Below are 14,765 nucleotides of genomic sequence, written 5' to 3' on the forward strand. Positions count from 1 at the left end.
GCGACACAGTTTCCTTCCTTGCATGTGGGAAAGTACCAAAAACTAATTAAAAGACTTTATTAATTAATGCTTAATGTAGTTAACCACCTTGGTTTTCACTCTTGTTTAGTTTTCGTTTATTGTGTAACTATTGTTGAAAAGATAGGACAATGCTTTAAGCCAATGAGAGTGTTTCTCTTGTAAATTTAGATTTGAATTTCATGTGTATTTTTTTATTGTCTCAATTAGTTATAATAGTTCAATTATTAAAAGTGTTTGATTTTATTTTAGAATCAGAATCGGATGGAGTTGAAAATTTGAGGATTTTGAATTGGTGTTGTTGATCTTCAGTACGTTGGCGCGAAATTGACCTTTAAGGTTAGCACTCCAACATTTAAGTCAATTCAAGATTCAAGATAAGTGTAGTGAAACATGGAGAACAGAGAATGCATCTTGCTTTATGTGTGAACTGGTTATATATATTAGATTGAGTGGAGTGGATTTGAGGTGAATTGTGTCTTAGTTATTTGGGCCTTCAGCCAGCCCAGAACAGTTGTCCTCAAAGCTTTGTCGGGAACTAAGAGGGTTAGGGAAGCCTTTGATGATTTTGGTTGGCCTCCAAGAATGTTATTTGATGTGAGATAGAACTGAAAGACTTGGAATATGTTGAAAAAATAGAGGGGAACAAGCACATTGAATGCATTTCCATCATTGAAATGTTGTATTGCTTTCTTTGAACATGTGGGATAATGTGACAAGTTAGGGCACAGTGCGACTTACAATGCACTTAAGTGCACTCGAGTTTCCGTTATTCCTGTGAGAGCTTCATTCGTTCATTTCATCTTCCTTTCCTTCGTAAAATGGGTTCGCTCAATCATATTTGCTTATAAATAGGTGGGAGTTTAGCACTGAAAAACTTTCTGCGATCTTTGGCATTGAAGTTCATTCATATTCACTTTATTATTAAACACCTTCGTCTCTTTTTTTCTGAAAGCATTAATTAGAATGATCGCAGTTCCTTGATCAAAATCTTCGACTTTCTTCATTTACTCTATTTCATGAATCTCTCATATCCATGAACCTTCCTCAACTCAAGCTTTTTCTTGGGTATTTTCTGATTTCTAGTCAGGATGAGTGATAGCACTATTAACTTAGCGAGTGATTTCGAGAGCAATTATTCTTCTGTTGCGACAATGGGAACATCAACGATACTCATCTTCCTCATTGATTTCATGATCGCGTGGAACCAGAAGTTATACCCTTAACTAACGATTCAGATTCAAAAGGGGGATTTGGGAACTTCCTTGAGAAAGGAGCTTCTTCATTCGACTCATTTCAAACCCTCTTATTAGATGACAGTGAAGAGTTGGATCGTACTAAAGTCCTCATGCCCCTCTCGTTTTGACTGAAAAGGAAGTAAAATTTATCAAGCGGATGAAGTAACGCGTCGATGATTTCGTCCAACTCTTCCTAAAAACCAATAACTACAAACCCAATGACGCTAACGTGAATTCCACTTGGATCTTTGGGGTAGGTCAGATGTTGAGTCTTGGATCACGCCCGACGAACATTCTAAAATCGACCACCTATACCAAAAAGGCATAACGTTAGTGGAGTCGACCGATGCTGTGAAGTACGGCTAGGCGGAGGTCGGGGTAGTAGGCACCTCGTTTATCCAGAATACTGAAGCAGGAATAAATGTTATTCGCATTGTGGCTAGCGACCCTCAAGATTGGTCCGTTCTTTTTGTGGACCCAGAGAAAAGGTTATGCAACTCTTTTGACGGTTGGGTGGTCCTGTTTATGAGTGCATGTTAACAAGGCTATATTTGTGGTTTCCTTTTTAAGACTTTAAAGTGGTTGTCCTAAAACATTTAAAGGTTACCCCTTTCCAGCTTCACCTAAGGCCATGGGCTTACATGATGGTATTTCAGTTGTGTGTCAAACATAAGTCTTAGAAGCCTTCACTTTGGTTTTTTTTCAACTTATTTTAACTCGTTCACACTTTTATGTATAACTACCGCGACCAAAGACTTATTAGCTTCCACACGGACGACATTTGGTTCGACCACTTTACCCATGACTTGGGCGATTTTCTAGGATACTTGTTGCTGGTGAAGCCCCTTACACTATAGGCTCATCTTACCTTCTGGTACTTTCCTGATGAATCTTCCCGCTTTTGCAATGGCGTGTTTTTGAAAAATTGGTCTTCGTCTCATTTTCGTCGGGATGTCCTTTTCTATCGTACCAAACTAGGTTTCCTTTCCCCTTAAGAGATAAGGATAAAGGAAGACTTGCATTCCTATTTTCAAGGACTTGTTAATGAAGAAGGATTTGGGCCCAACGAAGTGCCTTCTTTCTAGATGAGGAAGAAATTGAGTGACATTTACGTCATCTTGAGTGCGAATTGACAAATTTTATCTCTTTTTTTTTTTTTGGAATTTCCAGAACTTAATATTTTGTTAAAAGGATCTCTTTAACTCACCTTTTAAATCCGAGGATATCTGGATGCCATTTGTTAAGGATTTTCATAACTCATCTTTTTGTTACAAGGATTTTTTTGTAACTCGCCTTTTAACTCTGAGGAATATCGGATGTCATTCATTTTAGGAAAGGTATTTCTTTTCATGATGCAAGTGTATCTTTAGAAGACATACTCAAAGATACCGAAGAAGGAATTGATCAAACTGAAACGGTAAAACCTAAGGAGGAGGAGGAAGATGTCGATTCAGAAAAGGAGAAGGATGAGAATGCAACTAAAGTGGATGATTTACCCTTGGGCTAGAGGTCTTCAAAGGATCATCCAATTGACCAAATTCTTGGAGACATCACCAAAGGCGTAACTACACGCTTTAAGAGATAATGCAAGGAGATTTTGAAAAAAGTTTAATGGGGATGTTAAATTACTTTCTCGGAATTCAAATCAAACAATTCAAAGAATGAACATTTCTGGGTCAAATAAAGTATTGCCAAGAGTTGCTTAAACGCTTCAGAATGGTATATGCAAAGTTGATTGACACTCCAATGCCCAAAAATGGAAACTTGGACAAAGAGGAAAATGATGAGGATGTTGACGTCAAAAGGTATAGAGTTCATGTGAATGCATTCTCCATTTCTCATCCTATGAGGTAATATCATTTCACTTATCTCTTTGTTCGTAAGTCCTTATATCTTGCGCTGCTTATCTATGTCTCATGAAATTTGATTGTATGTTCATGTGATAAAATTGACGTATGATGCAATCCCATGAATGTTCACTTCCCAAAAAAAAAGTATTGATTAACCTATGAGTATTTTCCATCCATATGCTTATAATGATTTCATGTTTTAATCATTTGTATTTCATCATCATATGTTTTTCATGACATCAATTCTGCACATTTGAAGTATCTTTGATACTATTAATGGTTGAGCATGTTATTTATCATTATTCCTTGCATGATATATGTTATTTTATTATCTATCAATACTCGCATGAATTAGTTTGAGCATGTTATAGGGTCAATGGAATTCTTGAACAAGTCGTGTCACATTTTATGAAAGCATCTTTGTTTTTGGTTTTAGTGGTGATTGATATCTTCCATTTTCACGAAGTTAGGCACATGCGTGTGCAGCTTCATGAGCACCTTTATGAAGAGTTGTATAAATTTGGCGCTTTTTGAAGCGACTCAATAGTGTGTGATTGCATTGTATCTATCATCTTTCATGTGATTGTATTTGTTATTGGGTGATTTGTGGAAACAATATTATAATGCTATTTATATATTGCCTTTTTATTTATATTTAAACATTTTAGTTTTGCGTCATTTCACGTCTATGAGTGCACGTTATTTCTTTGCAAATGCATATGTATGATATATTGGTGTATGTGAGATATAAGATACTTTTCATCACTTGTTTGGTCTCTTTTGATATTGTCAAAGGGGATAAGCATCTGCAAGATGAAGTTGAGATGCACACATTCAGAGGAAGCCTTCATGAAGACACGACAAGCATAGTCACAAGTTTTGTCATCATAAAAATAAGGGGTATGTGAGTGCACTTTCTTATTAGATGTTTTGCATGATGTCAAAATTAGGATACCTTAGCGTATTTGTATATTGGATGATATCATCTGAGTCATAATGTACATCTTAGCATTAGGATAGATAAAAACATTTTAGAAATGGTTTAGAAAAGACTCCACATGATTTTACAAAGTAAAAATGAGTTTGATGGAAAAATCAGGTTTATGTATCGACATATACAACCTATGAGTCGACACATGTACAAGTATTTTAAGATCGTAGTATTTGTAATGCATGTTTCGTCACATCCATCTTTCAGGTCAACACTTAGAAGATATTTTTCTTCACGAGTCGACGCATACGAAGAATGAGTCGACACATATAACTAATTTTTAAATCTTATAGCTTCTGTTAGTTGTGGGTCGACTCTTAGCCTACATGTGTGTTTTTGCTGTAAAGTGGAAATCAAAAATAAGTATTTTTGTTTTATTGTCTCCATAGGGATTAGTTCGAGAGATCGAATGACGTTCAACGATCTCTTCATTTCTGATCTTATTGTGCACAAAAGTTGTTTACAAGTATAAAGTACAAAATATAAAAACAAAAAAGTAAAGTATTAGAGAGAAGATAACTTTATGGGATTGAGTTTCATTCGCCTATAAAATAAGAATTATATTAATCACTTAATCGCGATATAAGCATTCATCAATATTATCATGTATCGCCCATAAATTAAGAATTATATTAATCACTTAATCGCGATATAAGCATTCATCAATATTATCAATGTGTTGACAATGTGTCAAAATGAGTCGACACATGCTGTGTAAATTTCAAAAATCTGCAATGTTTTTCTAAACCTCTATTTTTCTGTTTGCCTATAACTTGACACATATAAATAACTCATGCATGCATCATTTCAAAGTTGATGAAACTAGAAACATACAAAGAGTTCTCTTCATCTTCAATATACACACAAAAATTACACATAATCATTATTGTTGGGTGCCTTCTAGATTTAAATTGATAACGTCCAATTTAGATTGTTAAATTGTAAATTGGGTTGAGAATCTTTGGGGGTTTCATTTGGAAAAACCTGTTATGGTTTGTCCTCCAAGATCAATGTGATGATTTTGGGATTTTGCACAAGATTTTGCAATTTGGGTTTAGTTGAGTGAAAGCTTCGAAGAAGATGGTTTTGTTGAAGGAGTAACGGTAATCGAAGGATCGTTTGGAAATCTTGTGTCACAATAATTTGCAATTGGACTTAGCCGAGTGAAAGCTTCGAAGAAGGTGGTTCTGTCGAAGGAGTAACAGTAGCCAGATGATCAATTGATATTATCGGATGACAATAATTAGGAATTTGGATTTAGCTGAGTGAAAACTTTGAAGAACGGTAGTTCGGCCAAAGGAGTAGAGATAACCGGATGATCAAATTGGTATTGTTGGGTGACTTGATCGAGCTCAAGATCAAGGAAAAAGAAAGAGTTATAATCAACACCAAACATATGATTTGTAGGGTTGAATTGCTATTATTCTCTTGTTAAAGATTTTTGCAAAGTAAGATTGATTATTTCAATTCCTTTGAAATTGGGAGCAGACTTAGCCATAACAAGGGCGATTGATGAACTGCCTAAACAAATCATTGTGTCCTCTCTCTCTTTCTCTCTCATTTACTTTTAATTGCAAATTGTTAAAATTGTTGATTGTGCAATCGATACAATAAACTTGTTATCATTTGAAAACTATTTTGTTGAAATAGATTACAATTCATAAAATTGTAATTGAATATCAAATCAACAAAACCATAAGAAAAATTCTTATCAAACATTGATTGCACCTGAAGTGTTTGACAATTTTCCTCTTAGTTTTTATTACTATATATTTCATTAGAAACACATTACTAGTGTAATCATATGCAAACGTGTTGTGTATTGGAATATAGTGCCTCTGTTGTTTTATCATTATCATTGCAATCCTTATTGATTTTAACGCATATCTGGGTTTTTCGATAACGGTTCTAATTAGACGAGTTAATCCGGCCATTTTTCACTGTCCATAGTTAACAAATTTTCAAAATAGGTCTTTTCATTAAGTCTTTTTTAACTGGGGATTTATTCACCCCTTCTAGATAAGTTGTCTTCGTCTAACACACTTTTCTGATCTCTACTTTTTACTGTACTCAACTTGAGCTCTGTAAATGACTTGGACATCGGAATGTTAACCTTGGAGGTTTACCTCATGCCACCTATTAGAGATCAACGTCGACGGTTTCAGAGTTCTACATCATCAATCAACACCAATTTTGATTTTAATACGAAACAATTACATTAAATTTTATTGAAAAGAAATAACTTAATAACAATATTTAAATAATAGACCCCTAAGTTACTAATTAAGAATCTCTTTTTGTGTCTTTTTCATGTATTAGCTAATGAAATTATTAGTTTATAATCAAAGTCTTTTAGTTGGCAGCCGAAGTTTTCGAATATGGAGGCCAATGCATTAGGACATGGAAGAAACATATTTAACTACTTATATTTTTACGGCCAAGGTTGTCGAATATGGATGCCAGTGCATTAGGACTTACATTTCTACATGGAAGAAAGATATTTAACTACTTACATTTTTACGAATCTCTGTATAATTGAGAGTGAGTTTGGATTGGCAATAATTGATTTTGAGAGAATTGAGTTTGATATAGATATGGATCTAAAATCCACTAAAATGCATCTATGCCAAAAACTCAAAATGATAGTAATGATAATTAGGGGTGCTCATGGACGGTTATTATCCATAACCAGTCCATATCCATATATTATCCATTTAGCATAACCGGATTTTAAAACCAATTGTCATAACCGGATTTATTTTTTCAAAACCGGTTATAAACCGGTTATATCCATAACCAGATTTAATAACCGGTTTTAAATTTAAAAATTTCATTTTAAAAATTTAATTTAAAATGAAGTTATTAAAATAATTTTTTTTTTGGAAAATCGACTTTTCATATTTTTTAAAGACACGATTTTTCAAAAAAACTCGAATTTTTCGTTTTTTCAAAATACTCGATTTTTTGTTTTTACGGAAAAAAAAACTCGATTTTTTTCGTGTTTCCGAAAAAAAAAACTCAATTTTTTTGTGTTTTCGAAAAAACTAGATTTTTTTGATTTTTCAAAAAAAACTCGATTATTTCATTTTTTCAAAAAAAACTCGACTTTTCATTTTTTTTTAAAAAAACTCGTTCTTTCATATTTCTGAAAAACTCAATTATTCGTGTTTTCGAAAACTCAATTTTTCATTTTTTTTCGAAAAAAACTCGATTTATCATCTATTTTAGAAAAACTCAATTTTTTCGTATTTCCAAAAAACTGAATTTATTCGTATTTCCGAAAAAATCAATTTTTTCGTATTTTAAAAAAAAATGATTTTTCAATTTTTCAAAAAAACTCGATTTTTCGTATTTCCGAAAAACTCATTTTTTTGGTATTTTCAGAAAATTCGATTTTTTCGAACTTTTGAAAAACTCGATTTTTCATTTTTATGTTTTTTTTCTTTCTGCAAAATATTTTAAAAATTTATATTTTTTTGTGATTTAAAAATAATAGACCAATTAAATTTTTATGTTGGATATGGTTATTCAAAATATGGATTTGGTTAAAACCATATTGATAATTAACCGGTTTTTTATAACCGGTTATGGATATGGATAAATCCAATAACCGGTTTATTTGAACATCCCTAATGATAATTTATCACAAAAAAAGTACTTGTCAATTGCTAGAAATGCATCTCAGTCAAAAAGGTACTTGTCAATTGCTAGAAATGCATCTCTGTCAAAATGATCATTTATCAAAAAAAAGTAATTGTCATTGCTAGAAATGCATCTCTGTCAAAATGATCATTTATCAAACACACGCTTCTCCTCTATTATAAAGGGAAAAATAAATTTTCATTGCATCCCATGGTACACCCTCGCACATATTCTAAAACTTAGTGTTGCACAATACCACTGATATATTATGAAAACGGAATGAAGGCTTGTTCCATAGAAAAATGAAGGGCAGGAATTTCACAGAACCTTGTAAACAATGACACGAATCATGCATAATTGAATAACACAGTTGCATTAGTAAAACAGAACACAGAAGCACAAAACTCTATCTGACCAATTGTACCATAAACAAGTGCAAACCAGTAGACAAATACAATTCATATAATCCAAAACTAAATCTCTTTTGCATCAAAAATTGAACAAAAACTAAACTCTAATCAAAGAGGGAGAAACCCATGTCGTCATCTTCCTCCTCTTCCTCTACCTTCTCTTCTTTCTTTGAGGCAGCAGGGGCATCAGCAGCTGGGGCAGCACCTCCAGCGGGAGCAGCTGCAGCAGCACCACCTCCAACAAATACAGCACCACCAACGATCACCTAAACAAAATAACCAAAAAAAAGACAATCAATAACTAGAACAGCGATCCATCTAATTGTTGATCCAAGTAACTGATGCATATGCATCCCAAGATGGCCATATCACCAAGAAAATGGAAAAATTCATCACACGTGTTCACAAAATATACACTCCTCTGATAATTAGATTATTCGATAACAAATCCAATAATAGGTTATTCGATCCACTTCTATTCCATGATGACAAGGCAAACTGGTAATTTCTCAGATTCGGAAACATAACAAAACCCTAAAATCAAATTAAAAGCACTGCGTACAAATTCTAATATCAAAATCTATATAACACAACAAAAAATAAAAAAAACGAGGCTAAAGACGCTAAATTTTCATCTCAGATCAAAATCTAGAGTGATAAGATGTACCTGGAAGACGGCAGATGAGGGGGAGATTGGAGAGTAAGAGGACTGAACGCTGCCAGAATCAACTGCGAGAGCAGCCTTAACAAGTTCCCGTTGGATCTCGAAGGTAGACCCAGCGGAGGCCTCAATGTCACCGGAGTGTTGCTTTGCGCTCCATTCAGCGCCAGTTTTGTTGAGGACGAAGGTAAAAACTCCCATGGCTGCTCTTCTGTTCTAAAAGCGAAAACCTAATTGATAATTGAAGTCGAGCAGAGAGAGTAGTGACGGCAAAATGAGATGAATGAATGGTTTATGTATAAGATTGTGAAACCCTAGCACGGTGTTAAAGGGAAAAGTCCATAATGTCCATCGTAATATTATATAGTACTTCTTTTTTCCACGAAACGAAACCATTAGTTTTTTTTTTTTTTTTTTTTTTTTATATTTTTATTTACGTTGTCATAATTTTTTTATAGAATTAATAAGTGGTATTAGTATATTATTTGTAGATCTAGACTTAAAATGAGTAAACATTAATATATTTTTTTCTATGCAAACCTTGAGATTTAATTTGGTGTCTTAATTTTATAAAGTTCTTATTGATTAATTATTTTTGTATAATTAAGAAGGAAAATTTAAAAATAAATCGTTTGTTAATTAATAAAAAATAATTATGTTTTAAAGAGTTAAATGATTAATATAAATTTTTTTAAGTTACTAGACCAAAATAATACTTGAGGTTAATATACGGAGAAAAAAATAGTTATGAGAATTGGATCGAACTTTAGTGGGTCGAAGAGTAGGTTTTAGTTTGACAGGGTTTATGTATGTCGTCAAAGTATGTTCAGATGCTGATGTCGAAGACCTACATAATGTACTCGAGGTGGATTCAAGTATGTGGGTGTCGAAATGCTAGGATTGTTAGTATTTTGAATTGGGTATGTTTTTTATGTCCAATTATTTAAGTTAGTTTATACTCTAACTGTCTTGTAATGGATATTTGTGATAAAATCTATTAGTTTAGTAGGTTATGTTTATTATAAATAATATACTAGTCTCTCATTATTGCACATAGAAAATCCTAATTTAGGGTGAGAGGGTTATTTGTTATTCTTGTAACACTTGTAATCTTGATTTAAAGAGTAAATTAAGAATAGAAGTTATAACCAATTATTTGTGTTCTTATTGCTCCCCTACTTTTTCTTACCCTCGTGGATTTCTTGCCGAAAGAAACCTAGTATACTTTGTGATTTCGGCATCGTTTTTCCTAACACTAGTAAATATGTTTTTTTATCAAAAACAAAATTAGTGTGCGTCAAGTGTTTTTTTTAAAAATCTTAGGTTTGTTTCAAACATGAACACAATATGGTGTTTTGGATGAGAGTCGAGAGGTGATTGATAGAAAAAAAATAGAGATTTTATCTTGAAATATGTGTCACATTTAAGAGTTTTTTTATGTCATTTGTTAGAAATATGTTTTTTAGAGAGAGAAACTAAGGAAGACACATAATTTTTTTAAGGTTGTTTAATTCTAAGAATTGAAAAATCTTTGGAGATTATATAAGGGTTGAGAAAACACTTAATTTTTTTTTTTTGAGATTGTGTGATTCATGTTTTCATATAAAGAGAGATTGAGTCGTAAATTATATAGGAAATATGAGATGTTCTTATGAACTTGAAAAGTGTGGAGATTGACACGAGAAATCTCGGGAAGAAATTTACCATAACTTATTGGGCGTGTATGGAACATAGTGTATTTGGCAAAGACGTTTTACATAAAACACATCACATTTTAGGAAAACATAACGTGTTTCACGAAACCTTTAAAAGGTGTTTTGCAACCTTTTTTGCGATAAGGTGAAAAAAAAAGAGTTTTTTAGAGAGAGAAATTTATAGGGACAAAGAGAGGTATTCTTAGAAAATATTTTTTGAGAATTGGAACATTTTTTGTAATCTTAGAGAATTGAGAAACACTTTTAAATATAATGAGTTTCCACGAATTGTATATTGAGTGAATAAGAGATTGAGACAAACTTTCATAGAAAATAAGAGATGTTCTTATGAACTTTGATAACTATTATTTTGTAAACCATCTTGAAATATTTTGTAGCAACTACTGAAGTAAATTAAATCAGGAAGCTATTCTCTTTCCTAGACTAAATAGGTTTGTTCGAACTGAGTAAACTAGTTTTGTGCATACTCATCAGTTATTTTATTTTTGTTCTTGTGATGTGCTTATGTTGTTAGACATATTAATTATGCTTGAGTCCACTTATTTTTGTTCTTTATCCCACACATCATTTAAAGGGAAATTACAAGCAAATATGCAACGGAAAACAAAAAAAAAAAATCTTTCGTGAATCCTTATGAATGGTCATGATCATTGATTTAATGTTTACCTCTTGTTGTGATAAACCCTCAAAGACAAATTTAGAAAAATGGTCACGAGCACTACACGAACGACAATATGTACATCTAGTTAGTCCATATGAACATAATGTTTTCACTCACAATGCTAGCTGATTTGAATGAAGGTTTGGGGAGATAGTGCAACTCTGGGTTTCATAATGTTAGGGTTTTTCAAATAGAACTTTTTCGAGCATAAAATGTCTAAAGAAAATGATTATATTTATAGAACTGCTTGTCGGTGAAGAAGATCTATCTTATAAATTTGATTTGGTTTTGATAAAGACAACAATATCAACAAATAAGAAAAAGGTGAGGACAATGAAAGATTAAAAGCAAATGGCTAATTCACTAAGTTAAGATTAAAAGGCTTTAGGCAAATTGTCTTTTTCTTTGATGGATTACTTTTAAGTTTAAATATCACTTAAAGGCTCATAAAAACTCATAATTAAAACATGACTAGTGTTCAAATTAAAAGAGGTAAAAACCATTTAAATATGTGTTAAAAGGTGAGCTTTTCAAAAGTATATGAAGGCAGTAATTCTTACACGCTTAAGCTAACTGATTATGAGCAACTGAGATAGTGGTAATCAATTACACATACATGTAATTGATTACATGGTGTTAGAAATGTATTTTCTAACAATAAAGTCATGTAATCGATTACCACGTGCATGCAATTGATTACATCACGCTATAACAAACTTTTTCATGAACCAATGTCACTTATAAGTTTTATAATGATTCATGATGTCTCTTTAAAGGAATGTATTGATTGTGCCTTATACGATTCTATAAATATTGGTTTACAAATCTAAAAATGCTTAAGAAATTTCACACAAGATTAAAGAACCTATATTTCATATTTACTCATTTTTAAGTGGTTTTTTATAATTCTAGCTAAGCACATTGTACATTACATTATTTCGTATTTCACTTAAGTACATTGCATCATACGGTGTTTCATATTGTACTTAAGTACATTGTACCTTATTTTGCATTGCAGTGTTTCTATAATTAATGATAATCTGTTGCAAGACTATATAATCAAATAAGTTTCACTTATTTATTTTATTTTTCACCAGTCTCTTCTTACGTATGTAATCATATAAGTTTTTGTAACATTGACAATTATAGTAATCACATGTTTAATATAATCATGAATGAGTGGTATATACTAGCATATCACTCCCAAGAGACAAAAATGTTTTGTAATTTGATGAAACCTTTATGTAATAATTTTTATGCATAAAATTATTCTCTTTTCTCATAACTATATTGAACATGAAACACATGATGTGTTATCCTTATCTAGTTCAATATTGTGCATTTTTACACCTATTCTATTACGCATAATGAGAAATTCCATATAGGTCCCTCGTATCCTCAACATGATTAGTGGACTACCCATCAACCATCTTTATGGTCATTCTGTTACATACAACATTTGAATGGAAATAAAATACTTGGCTCCACGTCTAGGGTCCATAGTGGTTTCAGATAGAGGGTTGGTATATTCCATTATCATCATGATAATAACTTATGACACTAGAATAATATTCTATGTAGTGTTCTCATGGAAGATCAATCATTTATAAATATTACTCCTAATATTTATACCCACATGAAGACTTGATAACTCTTTATCCTATATTCGTGAGATGCGATCATTATGTATCCACATAATAGTCGCAGTGCTTTAATATTATCTCAAATCACAATAAAATTTGACCACATATTTTAAGAGTAATATTTTTATGTTGAATGGGGTCTCACGATTAAGTCATACTTAAAATTTCATCTGACAAACTAATTATTTTAGGGACTTTATTATTTTGGAAAAACAATCATAATAAAGAAGTGACTAGTCATTATTTATAGTTAATTCAAAACAAGTATAAGTTATAAGAAAATAATTGGCCACTAGAGCTTACACCAACATCAATATTCTTGGTGTGTTTAACCTTTGATTATTTTAACTTTATAGCAAATGGCGTCCATTGTGGGGTAAAGAGGTTAAGTTTTAAGTGAAAACCATGAGTTATAAACGAGTCATAAACAAATTTCTATAGACCACGTGGACGAGTTATAGAAAGATGAGGCATTGATGCATGCAGACCTAACACAAGAAGATAAGGCGGAAATGTGGACGAGGTTAGAAGTGTCGTTATCTTGTGTCTCAATGATAAATTAATAATAGAGTTATCCAAGGAGTAGGTTGTGACGGAGACGTGTGTCAAGTTTAAATCATTGTATATGACTAAGTCTTTGATCATAAACTATGTTAGAAACACGCATTCCACTCATTCTTATGAATTTGAATTATTATTTTTTTAAAATTTATCTTGCAATCTTTTGTAACAATTTTTAAAGTATAATGGATCAAAGAGCTATTGTCTTTTCTATAGTATATTGGTTTAATCGAATTGGACAAACAAATTTTGTGTGTACTCGTCATTTATTTTATTCTTGTGATATGCTTATTTTGTTTGACAAATTAATCTTGCTAGAGGTCATTTAATTGATTGTTATTAATCTTTAACCCACACATTATTATTCTTGGTGTGTTTGACCTTGATTATTTCATTTTCACAACCAAGATCTATATTTTTATCTCATTTGTAATTTCTTAATAAAGACTCTTGATTGATAGTGCATGTAAACTATATTGTCTCTTAGAGTGTGTTTGGATGAGGTAATTTGAAAATTTAAAGGAATTTAAAATTCAAAGCAATTTAAATGATTAAATTGAAATCCATTCATTTTTAAATTATTTTGTTTGGAAGGAGTAATAAGATAATTCATTGTTAGATTTTTTGGGCCATTTTTATAAAATTTAAATTTTTTGGACCAAATTAAAAAATTAAAAAGTAGGGACCAATTTGCAATTTTTCAAAATTTAAAGGACCAGATTATAAATTTAAAAATTATTAAGGACCAATTTACAATTTTTTGAAAATTTTTGGGGTCAATTTTATAATTTTGAAAAATATAAGGACCAATTTGCAAAATTTGAAGAAATAATAGTAACAAATACATTTTATGGAGTATAGGAGGAATTTCAAATTCTTAGGTTTTTGGTGTCATTTCAAAATGATTAAATTTAACTTAGATAAAATACTCCATAAATTTCCATCATTTTAACAATTCTTCATTTTTGTATCCAAACAATAAATTTTGTACAAATCATTTTAAATTGCCTCAAAACATTACATTACCTCTTTAAAATGCTTCATCCAAACACACTAAATCATTTTGGATTGAATTGAAGAAATCACTTATGCTTGTTGTTTCTTTATCTTGTTCCGGGATTTTGTTTTCACATTACTTGATAAATTATTTTTGATTGAGACTCTTTAATATGACTAGGACTGCTTCTTGTTTTTATTATTTTTGGTTCTACACATAATAATATTTCTTGATGCATTTGATCTTTAATTTAACAGCAATAATTATTTCAAAACAAGAAGTGGAAAGATGTAAAGATGAATCTTTATTTTATTTTTTATTTTGCTAATTGTACTACTTAATATATGTACTACTTATTTTGACAATATAAAATGCAAA

At 31.4% G+C, this 14,765-nt stretch overlaps 1 protein-coding gene across 1 annotated transcript; it reads right to left on the bottom strand.

Annotated features, from left to right (window-relative positions):
• Positions 1-8,100: 8,100 nt before the first annotated feature.
• On the bottom strand, positions 8,101-9,117 carry LOC131607820 (large ribosomal subunit protein P3-like). Its single transcript, XM_058879775.1, has 2 exons — positions 8,817-9,117; positions 8,101-8,415 (listed from the first exon to the last, which is right to left on the bottom strand). The coding sequence occupies exons 1-2, from the start codon at positions 9,009-9,011 to the stop codon at positions 8,254-8,256; spliced, it is 357 nt and encodes a 118-aa protein (XP_058735758.1). The 5' UTR covers positions 9,012-9,117; the 3' UTR covers positions 8,101-8,253.
• Positions 9,118-14,765: the final 5,648 nt, after the last annotated feature.

The sequence above is a fragment of the Vicia villosa genome, linkage group LG5 (assembly GCF_029867415.1).
Source record: "Vicia villosa cultivar HV-30 ecotype Madison, WI linkage group LG5, Vvil1.0, whole genome shotgun sequence".
Taxonomy (NCBI): domain Eukaryota; kingdom Viridiplantae; phylum Streptophyta; class Magnoliopsida; order Fabales; family Fabaceae; genus Vicia; species Vicia villosa.